Genomic DNA, 18145 nt, shown 5'->3' on the forward strand with positions numbered 1-18145 from the left:
ATTTGAGTCATGCTTTTTGAAAAAACAAAATCTATTTGACAACCTCTGTCTTTTAGACCATTTACATGTAATATAATTATTGTTTAGGCCATTTACATTTAATGTAACTGCAGATACAATTGGACTTAAGCCTGGCATCTTGTACTTGTTTTCTACTTGTCCCATATATTCTATGTTTCTTTTCTTTTTAATATCTTGCCTTCTTTTGGATTATTTTTAGTATTTCATTTTATCTCTGTATTGAATTACTAGGTATACATCCTTTTAAAAATTGCTTTAATATTTATAATATATACCTTTAATTTCACCATCTCCTTAAAAAATATTATACTAGCTTACATGTAATGTTAGAACCCTGTACACTTTCATTTCCCCCCCTCATCCTTTTTGTTCTTGTTATTAAATATTTTAATTCTTTCTCTATATATTATTGGCCTTACAAAACATGGCTATTATTTTTGTTTTAAACAATAAATCATCTTTTAAAAACATGTTAATATGATTAGAAAGTCTTTTATTCATTATATTTACAAAGTTCCAGAACTCTTTTTGCCTTTATATAAGTCCTAGCTTTCCTTCAGCCTCAAGAACTTTCTTTAATATTTCTTATAGTGGAGCTCAGCTGGCAATAAATTCTCTAGTGTTTGTCTTCGAATAGTCTATTTCATACTCAATTTTGAAGGATATTTTCACTGGGTATAAAATTCTAGGTTGACAGTTTTTTTCTTTCAGCCTATTAAAGATGTCGTTCCATTGTCTTCTGGCTTGCATTGTTTCTGACGAGAAATCAGCGATCATTCTTATCTTTGTTCCCCTGTAAGTAATGTGTCTTTTTTTCCTGGCTGCTTTTAAGATTTTCTCTTTATCATTGGTTTTATCAGTTTGATTTTAATGAGTTTTGGTGTGATTTTCTTTGCTTTTATTTTACCTAAGATTCATTGAGCTTCTTGGATCTGTGGGTTTATAGTTTTCATCAAACTTGCAAAATTTTGGCCATTTTTTCTTCAAATAATCACCACTCCCTGCCCCTGTTGCACCATTTTGGCTTTTAAACACACTTGCTTACTCTGCCTGATATTTTCCCACAGCTCACTGAAGCTCTCTTTATTTTTCTTCTAGTATTTCAGTTTGGGTAGTTTTTGTTGTTATGTCTCCTAATTCACAGATATTTTCTTCTACATTGTCTAAGCTGCCATTACTCCCATTCAGTGAATTTTTCATTTTTGGTATTTTTAATTTTTAGAAGTTTCATTTGGTCCTTTTGTTATATCTTTAATATCTAGCCTCATAGTGTTCATATTTTTCTTTAAATATGCTTACAATAGCTGTCTTAAAGTCCTTGTTTGCCAAAACTACCACATTTCTGGGTTTGTTTCTAATGCCCAGTTTTTCTCCCAATTATGGGTTACATTTTCTTTCCTTTTCAAATATTAATTTTTGACTGGATGCTGGACTTCAAGAATACTACATTATGAAGTGTCTGGATTTTGTTGTCTTCCATTATAGTGTGTTAAAGTTTCTTTTGACAGTCAAGTTACTGGTGGATTAGCTTAACCCTTCCAAGGCTTGTTCTTATGCTTTGTTAGGGTAAGCCTGGGGTAGCTTTTTCACTAATGTTAGTTCAGCTCTTCTACTATGACATGACTTTCTAGAGTCTCCATTGAATATTCAGGTTTTTACTGAGTTCCCTCCACTCTGGCTGGTTGGAACTTGAATATTTCCCAACCCTATATGAGATATAGGAATTATCAGGTTATAAATCCCTCATAATTGTTCTCTATGAAGCCCAATTAAGTTTTGTCTTACACATGTTCAGCTTAGTATAAAGCCAAACCCCGCAAAGGACTCCTACTCAGATTTCTGGAGCTCGTACTTTGCTCAACTCCTTCTTCTTTGGTACTCTACCCAGCAAATTTAAGTCACCTTGCCTCTCTAAACGCCAGTTTTTGTCCCCTCAACTCAATAAAACCAACCTACTGTGCTTATATTTCCTCTTCTAGGGCAAGGTCTGAAAATTGCTTTCAGGGAGAAAGCCAGGGTGGTTGTAGAAGACATTTCATAATTTCTCTTCTCTCAAGGATCATTGTCCTGTACTACATGTAGTCTGATTTCTGAATATAGTTGTTTCATATATATTTTCCATTTTTTTAGTTTTTATGGTAGGAGGGCACGTCCAATACCAGTTACTCTGTCATAGTAAGAAGCAGAACTCTTGTCTGCCATGTTTTTATGCTATATTTTTGTTTTTATTTTCAAATGAAGGGAGATCTATCTTTATTATATTTGCCTTATGGTAAAGTATATATTACAATCAGTTGTAATGTTTTTCCCAATTACAACTACCGGTGCTCTATCTTCAGAGATTTTGATTCAGTAGATCTAACAGGGGGTCTAGGCATCATATTTTTGAAGCCTTGACAGATGATTTTTGAAACACAATCAAAGCTAAGAATCACTATTCTAGTAAGCTTAACTATAGTGTGACTTTGGTGAACTTAAATTAAAAATTCTACTATCTGCTCTTAATTCAGTTTCATTCTGTAAAAATGGAATAAAAATTTATAGGAATAGGATCTCCTGCATATCTCCACCATCCACATATAAAGCATTAATCTCTGGCAGAACAGGAGTCTTTATAGCCTTAATCAAGTTCTATGGCTATGGCAAGTCTGATTTCTTTGTGCCTATGCCATAGCAGTTGTTACATATTTTGAATATTACTTTTATTTAAAAATGTCAAGAAAAATCACCTTGATATTTGTAAAGTGCTCTGCAGATATTCTCATAATACATAGATTCAGAGATGGTTTTATCTTGGATTAGTGGTGACTTCCTAAAGCTCAGTTTTGAGAAGTATTCTAAGGCCATTTCTAGACTCAGCAGAATGGAATGCTCTTATGGATTAGTGATATCTGTTATGAATTTGGGTTTGGAGAAATGAGGCTACATGTCCTATGTATCTGGAACTCCTATACTGATTAAAGGCACTCTTTTTTTTTTAGGTTTCTTTAATTACACAAGAAAACTTGTTGCTACTCTCTGTATTCATCTTGACTTTTCCACATGTAGGAATCAAATCTTATAGTTATAGAATGCCTATATTCAAATAATTTCTTCATTCATCTATTTCTTACTATTACTCATTTCCTCTTTCTTGCTCTCTAAAAATATAATCAATATAATACTGTTATAAGAGTAGTGGTTTTGGTCTTTACTTAATTTTTTGTCTTTGTATATTTTTTAAGGTCAGTGGCTCTGTTGATTGTATTTTCTTGAATTGCAAATTAGACACAAAATGTTATGCTTAGTCTAACAATATTTGAATATTGAAAATAGAATATTTGAAGTTAAAATACTTTTAGATAGAAAATTTTATAAAATGTTTGGAGCATAAATTAGGCTGAATCATTAATAGTAAATATTTTTGAATTATAATTTGATATGTAACTAAGTAACAATGTCCTCTCACCTGCAAATTCTTCTATATTAGGCCAAACATGGTCCTATAAGATTAGAATATGGCAATTTAGAAAAATGTCCTACTTTCAACTTATAATTCTATTACTTTTTTAATGTTAGCTAAGTGCTTTGGGCTACAGAATCATCTGGATTCTTATCCTCATTTTCTGTGTGTTGTACTGTGTTAAGGAGTTGGGTATTAGCAAACTAGCAGAGATTTAATTTGTGGGTCATATGTGTGAGAGAGAGCTGCATTTCATTTGGGCAAGAAAGTCATCTTTCCGCTCTCCCAATTTGATGGGGTGGGGTGGCAAATGGAATGGTGGAAGCTGCTTTATCATTCATTTCAATTGCTATCAATTTGAAACACTGCCTCGTGCCAAAAATCTAGGATGTTTAGCATAGTATATACTATAGTGAAAAGAGCAGAGTGTCAAGAACCAAGTTCTAGTCCTAGCTAGACTAGACTAGTTCTCACCTAATCATTTACTAATTCTGTGATCATAGCAAGCTACTTAACCTTTTTAACTGTAACTTACCCAGATATTTAATGAGGTTAATGATCTGCTGTATCTATCCCACAGAGTTGTTGGGAGGATCCAGTGAAATCATAGAGAACTTAGCAGTGGTATATCATTGTGAGGTAATATTTGCTATTGTGTATGCCATCTTATATTAGATTGTCTCCTCCCATAGGAAAATGGATGATGGAGTTGTGATATCTTTGCTCAATTTAAAAATTTTTCATATATTTAAAATTCATTTTAGGAAGGCTTCTGATGATGAATCTATTTAGGTAAAAGAAAACTAATGAAGTATCTGCTGTGTTTTTTACTAGGGCACAAATAATTTCAATGAGAAGTATTCATCAGTTATGCTTTGCTTTACAGCTTGGAATCCCATCCACTGTCAGCACATTGAATGCCACAACGCAATTAACAAACCAGCGGTGAAGGTACTGTTTTATTAGACCTGTTCTCACATTGTATTGCCAGTGGTCAAATTGTCAGCAAGTTGTTGAATGAAATGTTAGTTTATATGTTATTCATGGAATTCAGCTTAATTCTTCACAGTGTGAGAGTTACTTGGGTCCCATAATTGAAATTAGTTTTTATATCGGTCCTTCTTTCTGCCTGTCACAATGCCCTCTTTAGGTTTGCTCAGATGTCAACAGGAAGGAGGTACTTTCTATCCGATTTTTTTTCAGTTATTTTCCTTCTAGTTTTATGTCATACTGCATTCACAGGAGTCCTCTGACTTCCTGATGATTTCTGGCCTCCCACTTACAGAACTTACCACAAATCAGATTTTCTCCCTCTCTTAATGCAGACAGCCCAGTCTACTCCTCTGGCCTGGCCTTACTTTTCTCACAGGCTGTTCCCTTTAGCCAGTCCTCCAGGATAGGCCAAACCATCCTACTTTCTGTCATTTTAAAACATTGAGATGGCATTCATGTAACATAAAATTGATGGTTTTAAAGGGAACAATTCAGTAGCATTTAGCACTTTCAGAATGTTATGTAACCACCACCTCTTCTTTTTCCAAAACATTTTTTATCATCCCCCAAATGTTACTTTCTGAAAATATAAAAAAGTCTTTTATATTTTCACTTTATACTTCCCAGAAAAGTAACACTCTTGTTAGTTGACATGTTTTTTCACGACAACAGGTCTGCGTGGTATTGTGCTTTCTTTACAATATGAGCACTTCCCACATGCACAGGGATGTGACCGTAGGACATGTAGATCAAGGGTATCCAGCTTCCAGATGCAAATGGAATAATGTTAAATGAAAAAGAAATTATAAAATTGTATAGTGTGATGCCAATTTAGTTTAAAAATTGCGTATCTGTATATTTATATTCATAGTGAAAAACCACCAGTAATGCTCATCAGAACGTCAGTTACTATGATTGCATTGAGATGGAGGGTTTTTGAAGTAGTTAAGTTTTCCTCTTTCCTTTTCTCCATTTTCCCTAACTTCTACATTGGTAATATATTTATGAACAGAGAACAATATTTTTAATGCAAGATCAGATATGAACATATTAATATGGGTGTAAACAGATCTGTTCAGAGTAGATCAGAATTGACATTATTAGTCATAAATCAGATGGATCGTGTTAATGAATGCATTGAACACATTAGAGGTCTTCTAGCTAATCTCTATTGAGTTCTAACATCCTAGGAGTTTTTCCTTTTGAGTGGAGTGAACAAAAACCTGTACCTGACAGAGGTATCAGTGACTCATTAGAAATGAAAGGAAAGGTGAAGAAGAGGTCTACCTGGGGCGCATGGGAAAGACTCAGAGAAAACTGATTTGTCCTCACAAAAAGCCTTATATTTCCATAATAGTCAGCTATACCACGAGGCAGCAATGATTTGCCAAATAGAAAAGTAACATTTATTTTTATTGCAATAGATTGTAAAAAACAAAAATACATTTGGGGCAAAAGCCAAGTGTGGGGATAGGAATTACAATGAAAATACGTTGGAATTTATAGTTCATTTTATCACATTCTGCTTCTAGTTTTACTATTTGAAAATCATTTTATGAAATAGTTTGGAGTTCAGATAACTCTCTAACATAGGAGTCAGCAAACCAGCCAGATCTTTGTAAATAAAGTTCTATTTATTTGCTTATATATCATCTGTGGCTGCTTTCATGCTACAATAGAAGGGTTGAGCAGTTAATTTTTTTTTAAGTATATATTTTTTTTTATTGATTTCAGAGAGGAAAGGAGAGGGAAAGAAAGCTAGAAACATCAGTGATGAGAGAGAATCATTGATCAGCTGCCTCCTGAAAGCCCCACACTGGGGATTGTGCCCGCAACCTGGGCATATGCCCTGACTGGGAATCGAACTGTGACCTCCTGGTTCGTAGGTTGACGCTCAGCCACTGAGTCACGCCGGCTGGGTTTGAGTAGTTAGTTATGACAGAGAACACGTGGCACCCAAAGCCAGAAATATTCATTCTCTGACCATTTACAGAACATCGGCCAATCCCTGATTTTTTTTTAAATATATTTTTTATTGATTTTTTTACAGAGAGGAAGGGAGAGGGATAGAAAGTTAGAAACATCGATGAGAGAGAAACATTGATCAGCTGCCTCCTGCACACCCCCCACTGGGGATGTGCCCGCAACCAAGGTACATGCCCTTGACTGGAATCGAACCTGGGACCCTTCAGTCTGCAGGCCGACGCTCTATCCACTGAGCCAAACCAGCTAGAGCAATCCCTGATTTTTAACATATCAAAAAGTAATTATCAAAGGAAGAATGAAACTTACTAAGAAAAAATTTCATATGGGTTGGTCTTTAGCATCAGGAAACATATAATTTACAGATTTAGATGGTATAATTATTTGAATTTAGGAATAATAACGCCTGTTTCCCCAATCATTGAAACACCTCCGGGTTTTAACTTTAAATGACAGGCTGTTTGGCTTATAAGTTTGGTGCATCTCTCCCTCCCCTCCTCCCACCCCGCCCCACTTCAAATCAGTAAAAACAACCAAAGAAAAGGCAGAAGGATGTTCCAGAAGAATTTGTGGCATATTACTACATAATCGGCTATAGCATGGATTGATTATTTCTTGAAGGGCAGGAACAGAATTCAAAATGACTTTGGTAAGTCATAGAAACTTAAACTGATGCAAAGTGCAAAATTCAGCTAGTAATCTAAATGTTTTGTTCACTTGATTTAAAATATCCAGATATTTAAAAATATCCTAATGCTCAACTGTAAAATGAACGCTTTTCATCTCTGTGCTTAGGCTAATGAAAACTCAGCCATAAATAATCCAAAACTGAACAGGGCACAGCAGGATTAAACAAACGACAGGTTCCGTGTGAAGAAAAAAAACCACACACCTGGAAATGAAACACTGCATGATTAATGTAGAACTTAGATTCCAGTGTGTGAAAAGTGACTCATTCATTGTTAGATTCAAAGCTAAATTTTATGAATGAGGTTTCTGCTAGCTTTTTGGTAACAGTTATGATTTTCAATCTTAATATATTTTTCTTTTCTTAAAGAGAGACACTTCGTTTACCACTTTAGAGAAGGAAATACTGTATGAGTAATATAGAGGCAATTTCAGCAGCCATTGAACAAGATCCTTTTTTATCTTTGTGGGAATGAGATTAGATTTCTTGAACTATTTGTTACTAGAATTGCAAATAACAAGCGAAATGAAAAACCAGAATAGCCACATTTAAGTCAACCGTGTGGACTCATGGGCCAGTGCAGGAAAAATGGTTACTGGTTGAACGGGTTCTACTAAACATATTTATTCCGCTTTGCTTTTGAAACCCTGTCAGTATTGGAACATGTGTGCTCGTGATATGAGGAGTGTGACAGACAGGACAGGAGAGTTCATTGTGTCTTTCCATGTGTTTCAGATGTGTGTAGACCCTTCCCTGTCCGTAGCTTTGGGCGATAAACCACCCCCACTGTACCTCTGTGAAGAATGCAGCCAGAGGGTGGCAGGGTAGGTATAAAGGAAGCAGGGCGACAATGAGGCGATAAGAACAATCACTTGGACTTAAATCGGTTACATCATCCACATTTCCCATCAGCCTCTCTGGTTTCTAAAGGTTGCTTTGTCGGATATGTAATATGTAGCAAACTTCCATTTGAAGGATTTTAGCTTTGCGGAGTTGCACTAGTTCTGTGTGTGACAGAAGGAAGTAGTTCCATTTACGGAAGCAGCGGCCTGGTTGAAAAGGCCACAGAGAAAAAACTGGTTTTCAAACATGACAGATAATTCATGTGGGTTCATGTTTGCTTGTTAGCTTCACAGAATCACACTCAGCTGTGTGCAAATCATGATGTATTTTGGTTGGCTTAATTAGCATCTGGAAAGTATCCTTTAAAGAACTGAATATGATGACATGCCTATAATTTATAATTTATCTGGAATGCATTAGACATTTAAAAAGTTTATTATGATAATGCTCTTAATTACACTTCCTTTCTATTAAAAGCCTTTTAGCAATAGCGTGTAGCTTATAAACATTCATGTGGAAGGGAAACATCGCTAAGAAGCTAAAAAATGAATTTTGTTTTTCTTCATAGGGACCACAGTGAATGGTTGATTGATGTTCTTCTGCCTCAAGGTATGGTTTACTTCAGAAAGAATGAATCATGAGTAATCATGACTAATGGCATGGTTGATTTGTCTCCTTTTGTACTATTTTATTTAACAGACAGTAACCAAAGTATTATATTCTATTAATATTCATTGATATGAAGCATTATATCAATTTCTTGCTTGTAATATGCCTACACATTTAATAATGAGGGAAGAGGTATCATTTCTACCCAAATTAAGGGGAGATTTTGGAATTAGAATTCCGTATGATTAAAGCCCTGCTGAATTATGTTTTAAGAGGTTTTATGTATATATAATGGTGTTACCAATGATATGTTTGCCAGGTCAGAAAGGGAATAAGGAACATTAGTGGGAACAACATTAAATAATCGGACTTTCTCCTGCCACTATTACTAACTGTGTTTTTAGGGAAAATCATTTCATCACTCTGACACTTAGTCTCTTCATCAGTAAAATGGGGATAAAGTATATCTGACCCATCTCAATGAGGAGATGAGATTGTAATGCTTGTAGTTTGTTAGAGTTCTGAAAGCGAAGCCCGGTAAGTTGACAGATCAGATAGATAAGGTAGTTCTCTTCTACCCCTGGGAGGCAGGTATTCCAGCCACTTAATTGGAGACAGTGACCAGGAAAAGTACTGGAAAGCAAAGGACAGATGAAAGGTGGAAAAAGCTGGGAGCATACTGAGTACAGATAGGCACACAGGGGGAACTCGATAAATGGCTTTAGAGGAAGATAATGGAAGGGTAGGAAAGACCTCATTTAAAAAACAATTCCTGCTGGGGATCGAGCTCACAACCCGGGCATGTGTCCTGACCTGGGATCAAACCAGTGACCTCTTGGTGCATGGGTTGACGCTCAATCACTGAGCCACACTGGCGGGGCAACAGTAACTTTTTATTATTTAACTAGACAGATTAAGATAAACTCTAAGGTAGCAAACTGTTAAATAGACATTAATTACACAAAACTAGTATTAAAAACCGAGTTGTAAATTTCAATCAGTTGGCATCCACTAATTCATAATTTCCAGACAAAGTTTAGGAGACATTTATCTTTGATCTTTTTAAAAAATATATATATTTTATTGATTTTTTACAGAGAGGAAGGGAGAGGGATAGAGAGTTAGAAACATCGATGAGAGAGAAACATCGATCAGCTGCCTCCTGCACACTCCCCACTGGGGATGTGCCTGCAACCAAGGTATGTGCCCCTCACTGGAATCGAACCTGGGACCCTTCAGTCCACAGGCCGACACTCTATCCACTGAGCCAAACCTGTTAGGGCTATCTTTGTTCTTTTTAATAATTGGAACATAGACTATACTGTAAATAATAGTTCAGTCCATTTTTTGAACACTTGCTCTTTCAAGGGAAATGCTAACATTCTTGGAAAAGTTATTTTCAAGTACTCTCAAGCATCACTTTTCACAGAAATCATTTGTATGCCCACTCATAAGAGTTTTCAGCTATTCATTAAAATCAATCCTAAAGTAGACAGTAGTTTGGCAGCCTTACGCCAACTGGTCAATCCGTGGGTTTGAAAATTGCTTTCTCTTAAATAAGCATGCAGCTGATTTTACACTAGGACAGGCCTGGTATAAATGGATAGTTCAACTCTAAGTAATTGAAATAGTAAGATTTTTCTGTATAGAAACTCCTGTCTAAGATAAAGCTCTAAATACATCACATCAACTCAGTGTCATAGTATAATGGAATAGCAGTAAAGAGCGATCCATACACATATTGGTTGATCTACCTCCCCCATTGACAGCCTGGGTGATCCTGAACAAGTCATGCAACCATAATGGCCCTCAATTTTGTCAAATGAGGAGGTGAGGAGAAAGTTATCTGAATTCCAGGTCATGTCTGAGAAGGTTGAGTTACTTATAAGAACAGGGGAAGTATTTGCAGCATGAAGGTGTTTTTTAATCTTATTAAACATAAATAGATGATAATTCATGAGACAAGGAAGGAGCTGTTTTGTCTAAGTGTAGAGGTTGTATTACAAAACTTGTTTTTACTCCTCTTCATGGCTGCCCTTGTTGAAAATGGGCTCTCTTTCTTTGTTGATATTTTGTGTACCTTCCCCTTACAGCTGAAATATCTGCCATATGTCAGAAGAAGGTAAGAGCAAACCATCTGTGTGGTGGGGCATGAGTTGCTGTGTTTGTATGTAAATTCATTCATTGACATCTGCCTCATTTCTGCACCATGGTTTCCCAGTATGTACATGTCACTGTATTTGTAAAGGGGAAAAGAAGTAATTAGCATGCAAGATTGCTGTATCCGAATGGTCTCTATTTCCATTTCTGCTTTTGCTCACCAATCTTATGCACAAATATTTCTGATAAGTTACCTGAAATAAAAGCTATGCATTTCTTTGGAATATAATTCTAATTACAAAAGGTTTGAATGACAGTATAATCTGTGCAACTTAACTTTGGTTAATGATGTAGCTTATATGCTAAACATCTTTATTGTTTTGAAGTGGAGTGGAAACAGGCTAATATATGTGTTAAACATACTCAGACCAACTATATATGGAAAATATTCACTTATATGTAAATTAAATGTTATCTCTAGTTAAAGATTCCATCTTCAAATTTCATTAGCCACCTTTCATGACAGTTTTCCTAAACCAGTGGTTGGCAAACTGCGGCTCGTGAGCCGCATGCGGCTCGTGAGCCGCAGTTTGCCACTCTGTTGACTAATGAGTTTGCCGACCACTGACCTAGACTCTCGATTCCAATAATTACAGGCTGTTGTTGTTCCTTGTGATTAAGCCCCTCTAATCCATACCCATCTTTTTACTTGTTGTGGAAAGTACAAGAGAAGGTAGTATGGTGTCCTATATAGAACTTTGTATTAGTTGTTGAGATACTTGGGTTCTGGCCAGCTCTATTTTCACCTAGCATGTACAGGTCATTTAAACTTTTTAGGTGTTAGTCATGAATGAGTACCTTTGGAGGGCTGTTTCAGTTATCTATTGCCACATGGCTTATGACAATAAACATTTATTTGATCACAGTTCCTTGGGTTGGCAATTTGGTTATGCTCAGCTAAGCTTCTTTTGACAAACTCCTAGAGGCTCACTCATGCATTTGTATCCATTGGTGAGTAGGCTGGGGGTTAGCTGGTCCCAGATGACCTCACTGTCCCATCTGGGGCTTCCGCTGGGATGGCTGGAATGGTGGTGATGACTGGGTGTCTAGCCCTCCCTCTTCCCATTAGGTGTCTCATCTTCCAGGAGGCTAGGCTGGATTTGTTCATGTGGTAGCAGGGTGCTGAGAGAATAAGAGAGGAAGCTGGAAGGCCTTTTGAGACCGAAGCTCAGAAGTCACGCAGCATCACTTCTGCTTCATTCTGTTGTCAAAGGAAGTTCCAAGGCCAGCCCCATTTCAAGGAGTGGGGGAATAAACTCCTCCCTTTTATATAGCGGCAAGAATTTTGTGGTCATATTTAACCCACCACAATCCACCTTCTAGACATTACATTCTTACATTCTCTACAAATGCAAAATATTTTCAGCACCTTACAAGACGTGCAAAAGTTTTATCCATTTATGACTTCAGGCGGAAAGTGCATTATCTTGTGATCTGCATCTGGTCTGGTCACTGATGAAACTCTTGGGGTGCAAATTCTCTTGATCCAGTGACCTGTGAACTAAAGAGGCAAGTTACGTCTGCTCTGTACACACCCAACACACAATGGTGAGACAGGGACATGATAGCAGCGACAGACTTCTGTTCAAGACGAGGAAGAGGAAGCAGGGAGCAGTCACTGGTCTGTAGCAGCTCCAGCCAGGAACACATCATATGAATGTGCCTTACATGGAATCTGGTTTTGCTTTCTGGGGATAGTTCTCAAATCCGTTGTTGTCTTCCTGGGCATCTTGCTGCACTCTCTGAGACATCTCTCCTTTTCCATACGAGGCCCGTGTGGCAGCTGGACAACTCTCTCAGGCTGCTTCCTGCGTGTAGTGGGGGGGCGGGGGGGTGGTGGGGGAGAGCCTCACAGACCTATTTTCATGTGGAGCTGGGTCTGTCCCCTGTAGTCTGAGTTGATGGTGCTTTTTTGCTAGTGTGACTTTAAAACTTTGTGGGTTTTCAGTAAATCTTATTGGGGTTCTGTGCCCCCCAAAGCCATGTATGTAATTATTTTTGAGACAGTTCTTTCTATACTTTGGGTATTTTAGTCTGTCCTTAAAATTATTAGAAGCCCTGTTGTAGCTGAGAGGCTCAACTGGACATCACCTTATATCTTTCTGAGATTTTAACAAAGGATCATACAGTCATTCAGCAAACTTTTTAAACTTAATCCCCACCCAAGGATATTTTTTTCCATTGTTTTTTTTTTTTATAGAGAGTGGAAGGTGGGAGAGAGAGAGAAACATCGATGTGAGAGAGACACATCGATGGGTTGCCTCCTGTATGTGCCCTGGTCCAAGGAAGGGGATAGAGCTTACAACTGAGGTACCTGCCCTTGATCGGGAATCAAAACCGTGACCCTGTGGTCCATGGGCTGACGCTCCCAGCTGTGGGCAAACTACGGCCCGCGGGCCGGATCTGGCCCGTTCGGCTGTTCTATCCGGCTCGCAGAGCCGAAAGAGCGGAGGGTTCTCTTGCTCTCCCCTCCGCTCCTTTACTTTGAATTTATATTAGTTCACACAAACACTCCATCCATGCTTTTGTTCCGGCCCTCCGGTCCAGTTTAAGAACCCATTGTGGCCCTCGAGTCAAAAAGTTTGCCCACCCCTGCTCTAACCTCTGAGCCAAACCAACCAGCACCATTTAGCAAATTTTTCATTCGATTTTTATCCTTATTCTTCCTTTGAGAATCTTTTAGAAGCTGAAGAGACTAGGATGAGAAGTAGCTTTATTTTGTAAATCAGCATGTTCCAACTCTGGCAGTATATACCTAATATATTTGACACCCTGAGCAGACAATTTTTTTTAACACTCTCCTCCTTTATGTGATAAAATTATTTTTATAACATTTTAGCAATAAGCTTCAAATTAGCACATTTTTATTACTTATTCTTTAACTAGAGGCTCAGTGCATGGGATTCGTGCACTGGTGGGGGGCGTGGCCTTGTGGGGATCAACTGCTGTGGGAGCTTCACTCATCCCAGTCAGCTGAGCAGCTGCAGCAGGAGCAGCTGCTCATCCTGGTCAGCTGATTGGCACTCCCACTGTGGGAGCGCACTGACCACCAGGGGGCAGCTCCTGCATTGAGCGTCTGTTCTTTGGTGATCAGTGCGTGTCATAGCGACTGGTTGACCGGTCATTCTGGTCTTTCTGCTGTTTGGTCGCTGGGCTTTTATTATATAGGATAAACATTTTATTTTATATAAACATTATTTTGGAGACCTTCCATTAAGTTCAAAATAGTTTAGAATTGTTTGAGCTTACTTTGGGCACAGTTTGTACTTTTGGTATTACATGTTCCTACATTTGAATAGTAGTTTGAAATAAACATCAAGATTGTCAAGATAAGAGATAGAACTTGATTTATTTCAATTCTGTTCTGTGAGACCATCTGGAGTTATTTATTTATGTTTAAAAATTTTTTTTTAAAATATATTTTATTGATTTTTTACAGAGAGGAAGGAAGAGGGATAGAGAGTTAGAAACATTGATGAGAGAGAAACATCGATTAGCTGCCTCCTGCACACCTCCTACTGGGGATGTGCCCGCAACCAAGTTACGTGCCCTTGACTGGAATCGAACCTGGGACCCTTGAGTCCGCAGGCCGACGCTCTATCCACTGAGCCAAACCGGTTTTGGCTATGTTTAAAATTTAAAGCAGTGAATGAAACAGATGGCTATAGTGAGCATTTGAACACCATGCCCAATGGAATCTAAATCGAAGGGAAATCTCTCCAGTGTATTTTTGAAATGAATGCATATAGCTGACTCCACATGGGTTGAGGATCATCTATGGCTTGTAAATATATTATTAAAACCTAGTAGGAACCACAGCAATTGTTTAGAACTTTGACGAACCAAACGTTATTTGGGGGCAAAGTATTTTATTGCTGCTATTACTTGGAATTGATGGCACATGGTGCTAAAGCAGGTTGACTTTCAGTTGGTATTCCAGATACAAATATATGTAGTATACCCAGATACTGTGTAAGATTCATTCATAATGCAGCAACATAAGACAACAATCATTTAATTATGCTCACAGATACTGTGGGTCAGGGTTTTGTTCAAGGCATAGTCCACAAGCTGTCTCTACTTGATGTTTGAAACCTCATCTGGGGAGACTTGCATAGCTTAGGGCTGGAATTATCTAAAGGCTTCTAGATGGTATGTTTGAGCTCTGGGATGGGGTGGCTTGAAGGCTGGGCTTAGTCAGAATTGTTGGCTGGAGACTTACACATTGCCTCTCCATGGGGCTTGGCCATGGCAGAGTTCTGAGAAGGGTCCCAAGGAGGGCGTTTCTGAAGAGAGAGTGTTCTAGACAGTCAGGTGGAAGCTGCACGTCTTTTTAGAACCTGGCCTTGGGAGTCATATGACTCGTGCCTTACTCTCTTGGTTGAAGTAGCCACAAGCCCATCTAGATTCAAAGCCTGGATTCAAGGAGGCGTATCTGAGAAACCAAACCCAAAGAGCCTCATCCACAGCTGGGCTTCATTTAGAGGAGAAGACCTTGGACCTCCAGTCAGGAATTTGCATGTGGGAATAATGTAAACAATTTGTGACCAGAAAATAGGATGGGAAATTGCAGACCTTAAACTTCAGGCCTTTATTATAGCAAATAACTACCACTAAACCCATATCCGCATCCTATTGTTTATATAACAGTAAGACTCCCAGAGGAACAAAGACTGATTATCACCAAAAGGCAGAAGTCAACACTACGGATGTACTCTGATCTAGACCACACTGCTGGTGGGGTGGTATTGGTTTGGTGAGTGAGCAGGAGAGCCCCAAACCAATAAAAATTGCTAAGCTTCCAGAATGAATTTTAATGTCCAAAAGAGAAAGAAAGGACACAAAGCAGGAAATGTAGCTCCTTCCGAGGAGTCAGGGCCTACTTGAATGCCAGAGAAGACTTGGGCTTCAGATGCAGAAGAAACACACTGTAGTTGAACAAATAACTTTCAAAACTATGAATTCAGAGAAAAATATTATAAAATTTTTCACTTGCTTTTGTGATTTGTTGGCCTGAATCCTTTTCAGCAAATGAGATTTCACACTAGTACCCAGAGCCCCTTGCTAAAATCGAAGTGGAACTAACCTTACTTTGAAATGGTTGTTCAGATCCACAGCTCAGTACATTGGCAATGTCTTGCTGTAGGTTCTGTGCTTGCCTCATTCCTTCTTCTGTCTCCCCGAAGTAGCTGTCATGGAGGGTTCTCCAATCTCTTGAGTTCACAATGGCTTAGACCAGTGGTCGGCAAACTCATTAGTCAACAGAGCCAAATATCAACAGTACAACGACGGAAATTTCTTTTGAGAGCCAAATTTTTTAAACTTAAACTGTATAGGTAGGTACATTGTTATTAACTTAATTAGGGTACTCCTTCAATCGCACTGTACGTGTGCGCCCGCACGTGGTATTTTGTGGAAGAGCCACACTCAAGGGGCCAAAGAGCCGCATGTGGCTTGCGAGCCGCGGTTTGCCGACCACTGGCTTAGACTATTATATCCCTAGAGGTGTTCACATCTCTTTAAGCTCTACTGAAAGACTGAAAAGCTGGACACTAGCGGTTGAGCAGTGGTCCCATGTCTAACAGGCTGGGGGCACACGTTGTGGTGGAGGTCAGGGATGTTTCCAGACAGCGCCTCGCATCGCTTCGTCTTCGTGCGGAGGCTGCCTCGCTCCTGCCTCCGGGCAGCGCACACCTGACAATAGCCCCTGAACTTCGGAATCCCAGGCTGCTTCACTTTTCTCAGTTCTGTCACTTCGTCTTTTGACTCCTTTCTGAGGGTGGATGATGGACAATAGCTGGTTCTAGGAATGGTTTTTTGCTGCATTTTGCTGTTACCGTGGTGTCAGTTGATGTACATTTAAGGTTTTGACAGGAAGTCCTGGTGGGAGTGCAAAGGCCAGCTTGGGGCCGGGCCGTCACCTGAGCTAGTGCAGCGCCCTCCCTGCCCTTCAAGGCAGCGAGGACAGATGGGCTGCCGTGGGGACTGGCTCTTTCAGCGGTGGGTAGAATAATTTTGAATGTGTGTGCTGGGGGTTACAATCATTCCTTTTCTGTGCTGATGTGCTGTGATGTGCTCTCTCTGGAGTGGTTTTAATTTTTTTCCTTCATATTTCTGCTGAAAATTCTTGAAAAACTAACACAAAATAATCCAGAGAGCTCTCCAGCCCCCATGATGGAGGTGACTTGACAGAGGGCTTTTCAACTCAGTCCCACTCATATTCGGAACGTTTCCACCCCCCACACTGATAGACAACACTGCTCACCTTCATTTTCAATTGGAACTGAACCCGAATGGGTCAGAGACCACCTGCATTTGGGGAATCAGTGGCACTTCCACTTTCGGTGGCCCCTTTAGTGTCCATCCTTTCCCGTTCTGAGCCACATTTACCTCAGCGATTCATTTTAATCGATTTCACGTTTCTTTGCCTCTAGAACTGCAGTTCCCATGTCAGAAGAGCAGTTGTCACCTGCTTTTCAGCAGGGTGCTGCGATCGTCACGGAAACAGGCCCGTTCGCTACTGCAAAAGATGCCACTCGAATCACCACAGTAACGAAGTGGGGGCTGCCTCCGAGACCCACCTTTACCAGACCTCCCCTCCTCCCATCAACACGCGAGAATGTGGCGCCGAGGAGCTGGTCTGTGCTGTGGAGGCCGTGATTAGGTAACAGGCCGTTGATTAGTCACTTGTTCTGAAAGCACCGCGTTGGCTTGGAGCCACCCTTCTCGCATTGAGATGTGTAAATTCAATTCAAACTCAAGTGCCCTCAGCCCAGCACAGTGTTGCCATGATGATGTTTTAATTCATTCATTCAACAAATATTTTTGTCAAATGCCAGTTCTATGCCAGGCATGTGTAAGGCACTTGAGAGGCAGAAGGGAATACAGTGTCGTCTGTGCCCTCAGGTTACCTATGTGGGGACTATGAAAACAGGAGCATGTAACTCTGATCCAGAATGGTGAGCACAGTGATAGTATAGCATTGAGTCTTAGGGGCCATAAAGTGGGGGCACCAGCCAGCGTAAAGGGTGGGCTTGACTGACAGCTGCGAAGTGGGGAGAACTCTGGGTAATTCAGTAATGGGGTCAACCAGAGGCTGTGGAGCAGGCGTTCTCAAACTACGGCCCGCGGGCCACATGCAGCCCGCTGAGGACATTTATCCGGCCCTCCGGGTGCTGCTGCCTGTCCTGCTTAGCAGCTGACTTGTCCCGGGCCCGCAGTGCACATAGGAATTTGTCCATAGTTTTTTTTTTTAACTATAGTCCGGCCCTCCAACGGTCTGAGGGACAGTGCACTGGCCCCCTGTTTAAAAAGTTTGAGGACCCCTGCTGTGGAGTATGACAGGGGCCGATCCTGCAGGCTTTTTCTTCTCTCGCAGGACAAAGAAAGGAGTTTTAGAAATGGTA

The 18145-nt window shown here is 39.5% G+C and overlaps 1 protein-coding gene across 8 annotated transcripts in view; it reads left to right on the forward strand.

Annotated features, from left to right (window-relative positions):
* The window catches only part of UNC79 (unc-79 homolog, NALCN channel complex subunit), a 218381-nt gene that overhangs the window by 78641 nt on the left and 121595 nt on the right, over nucleotides 1–18145 (forward strand). For all 8 annotated transcript variants that reach the window (XM_080687550.1, XM_080687552.1, XM_080687553.1 and 5 more), the window contains 5 exons: nucleotides 4350–4414; nucleotides 7863–7951; nucleotides 8539–8579; nucleotides 10673–10701; nucleotides 17174–17403. In XM_080687550.1, the coding sequence (XP_080543676.1) occupies nucleotides 4350–4414; nucleotides 7863–7951; nucleotides 8539–8579; nucleotides 10673–10701; nucleotides 17174–17403 (454 nt within the window). The remainder of the gene's footprint in view (nucleotides 1–4349; nucleotides 4415–7862; nucleotides 7952–8538; nucleotides 8580–10672; nucleotides 10702–17173; nucleotides 17404–18145) is intronic.

Source organism: Plecotus auritus (genome assembly GCF_963455305.1).
Source record: "Plecotus auritus genome assembly, chromosome: 1".
NCBI classification, from domain to species: domain Eukaryota; kingdom Metazoa; phylum Chordata; class Mammalia; order Chiroptera; family Vespertilionidae; genus Plecotus; species Plecotus auritus.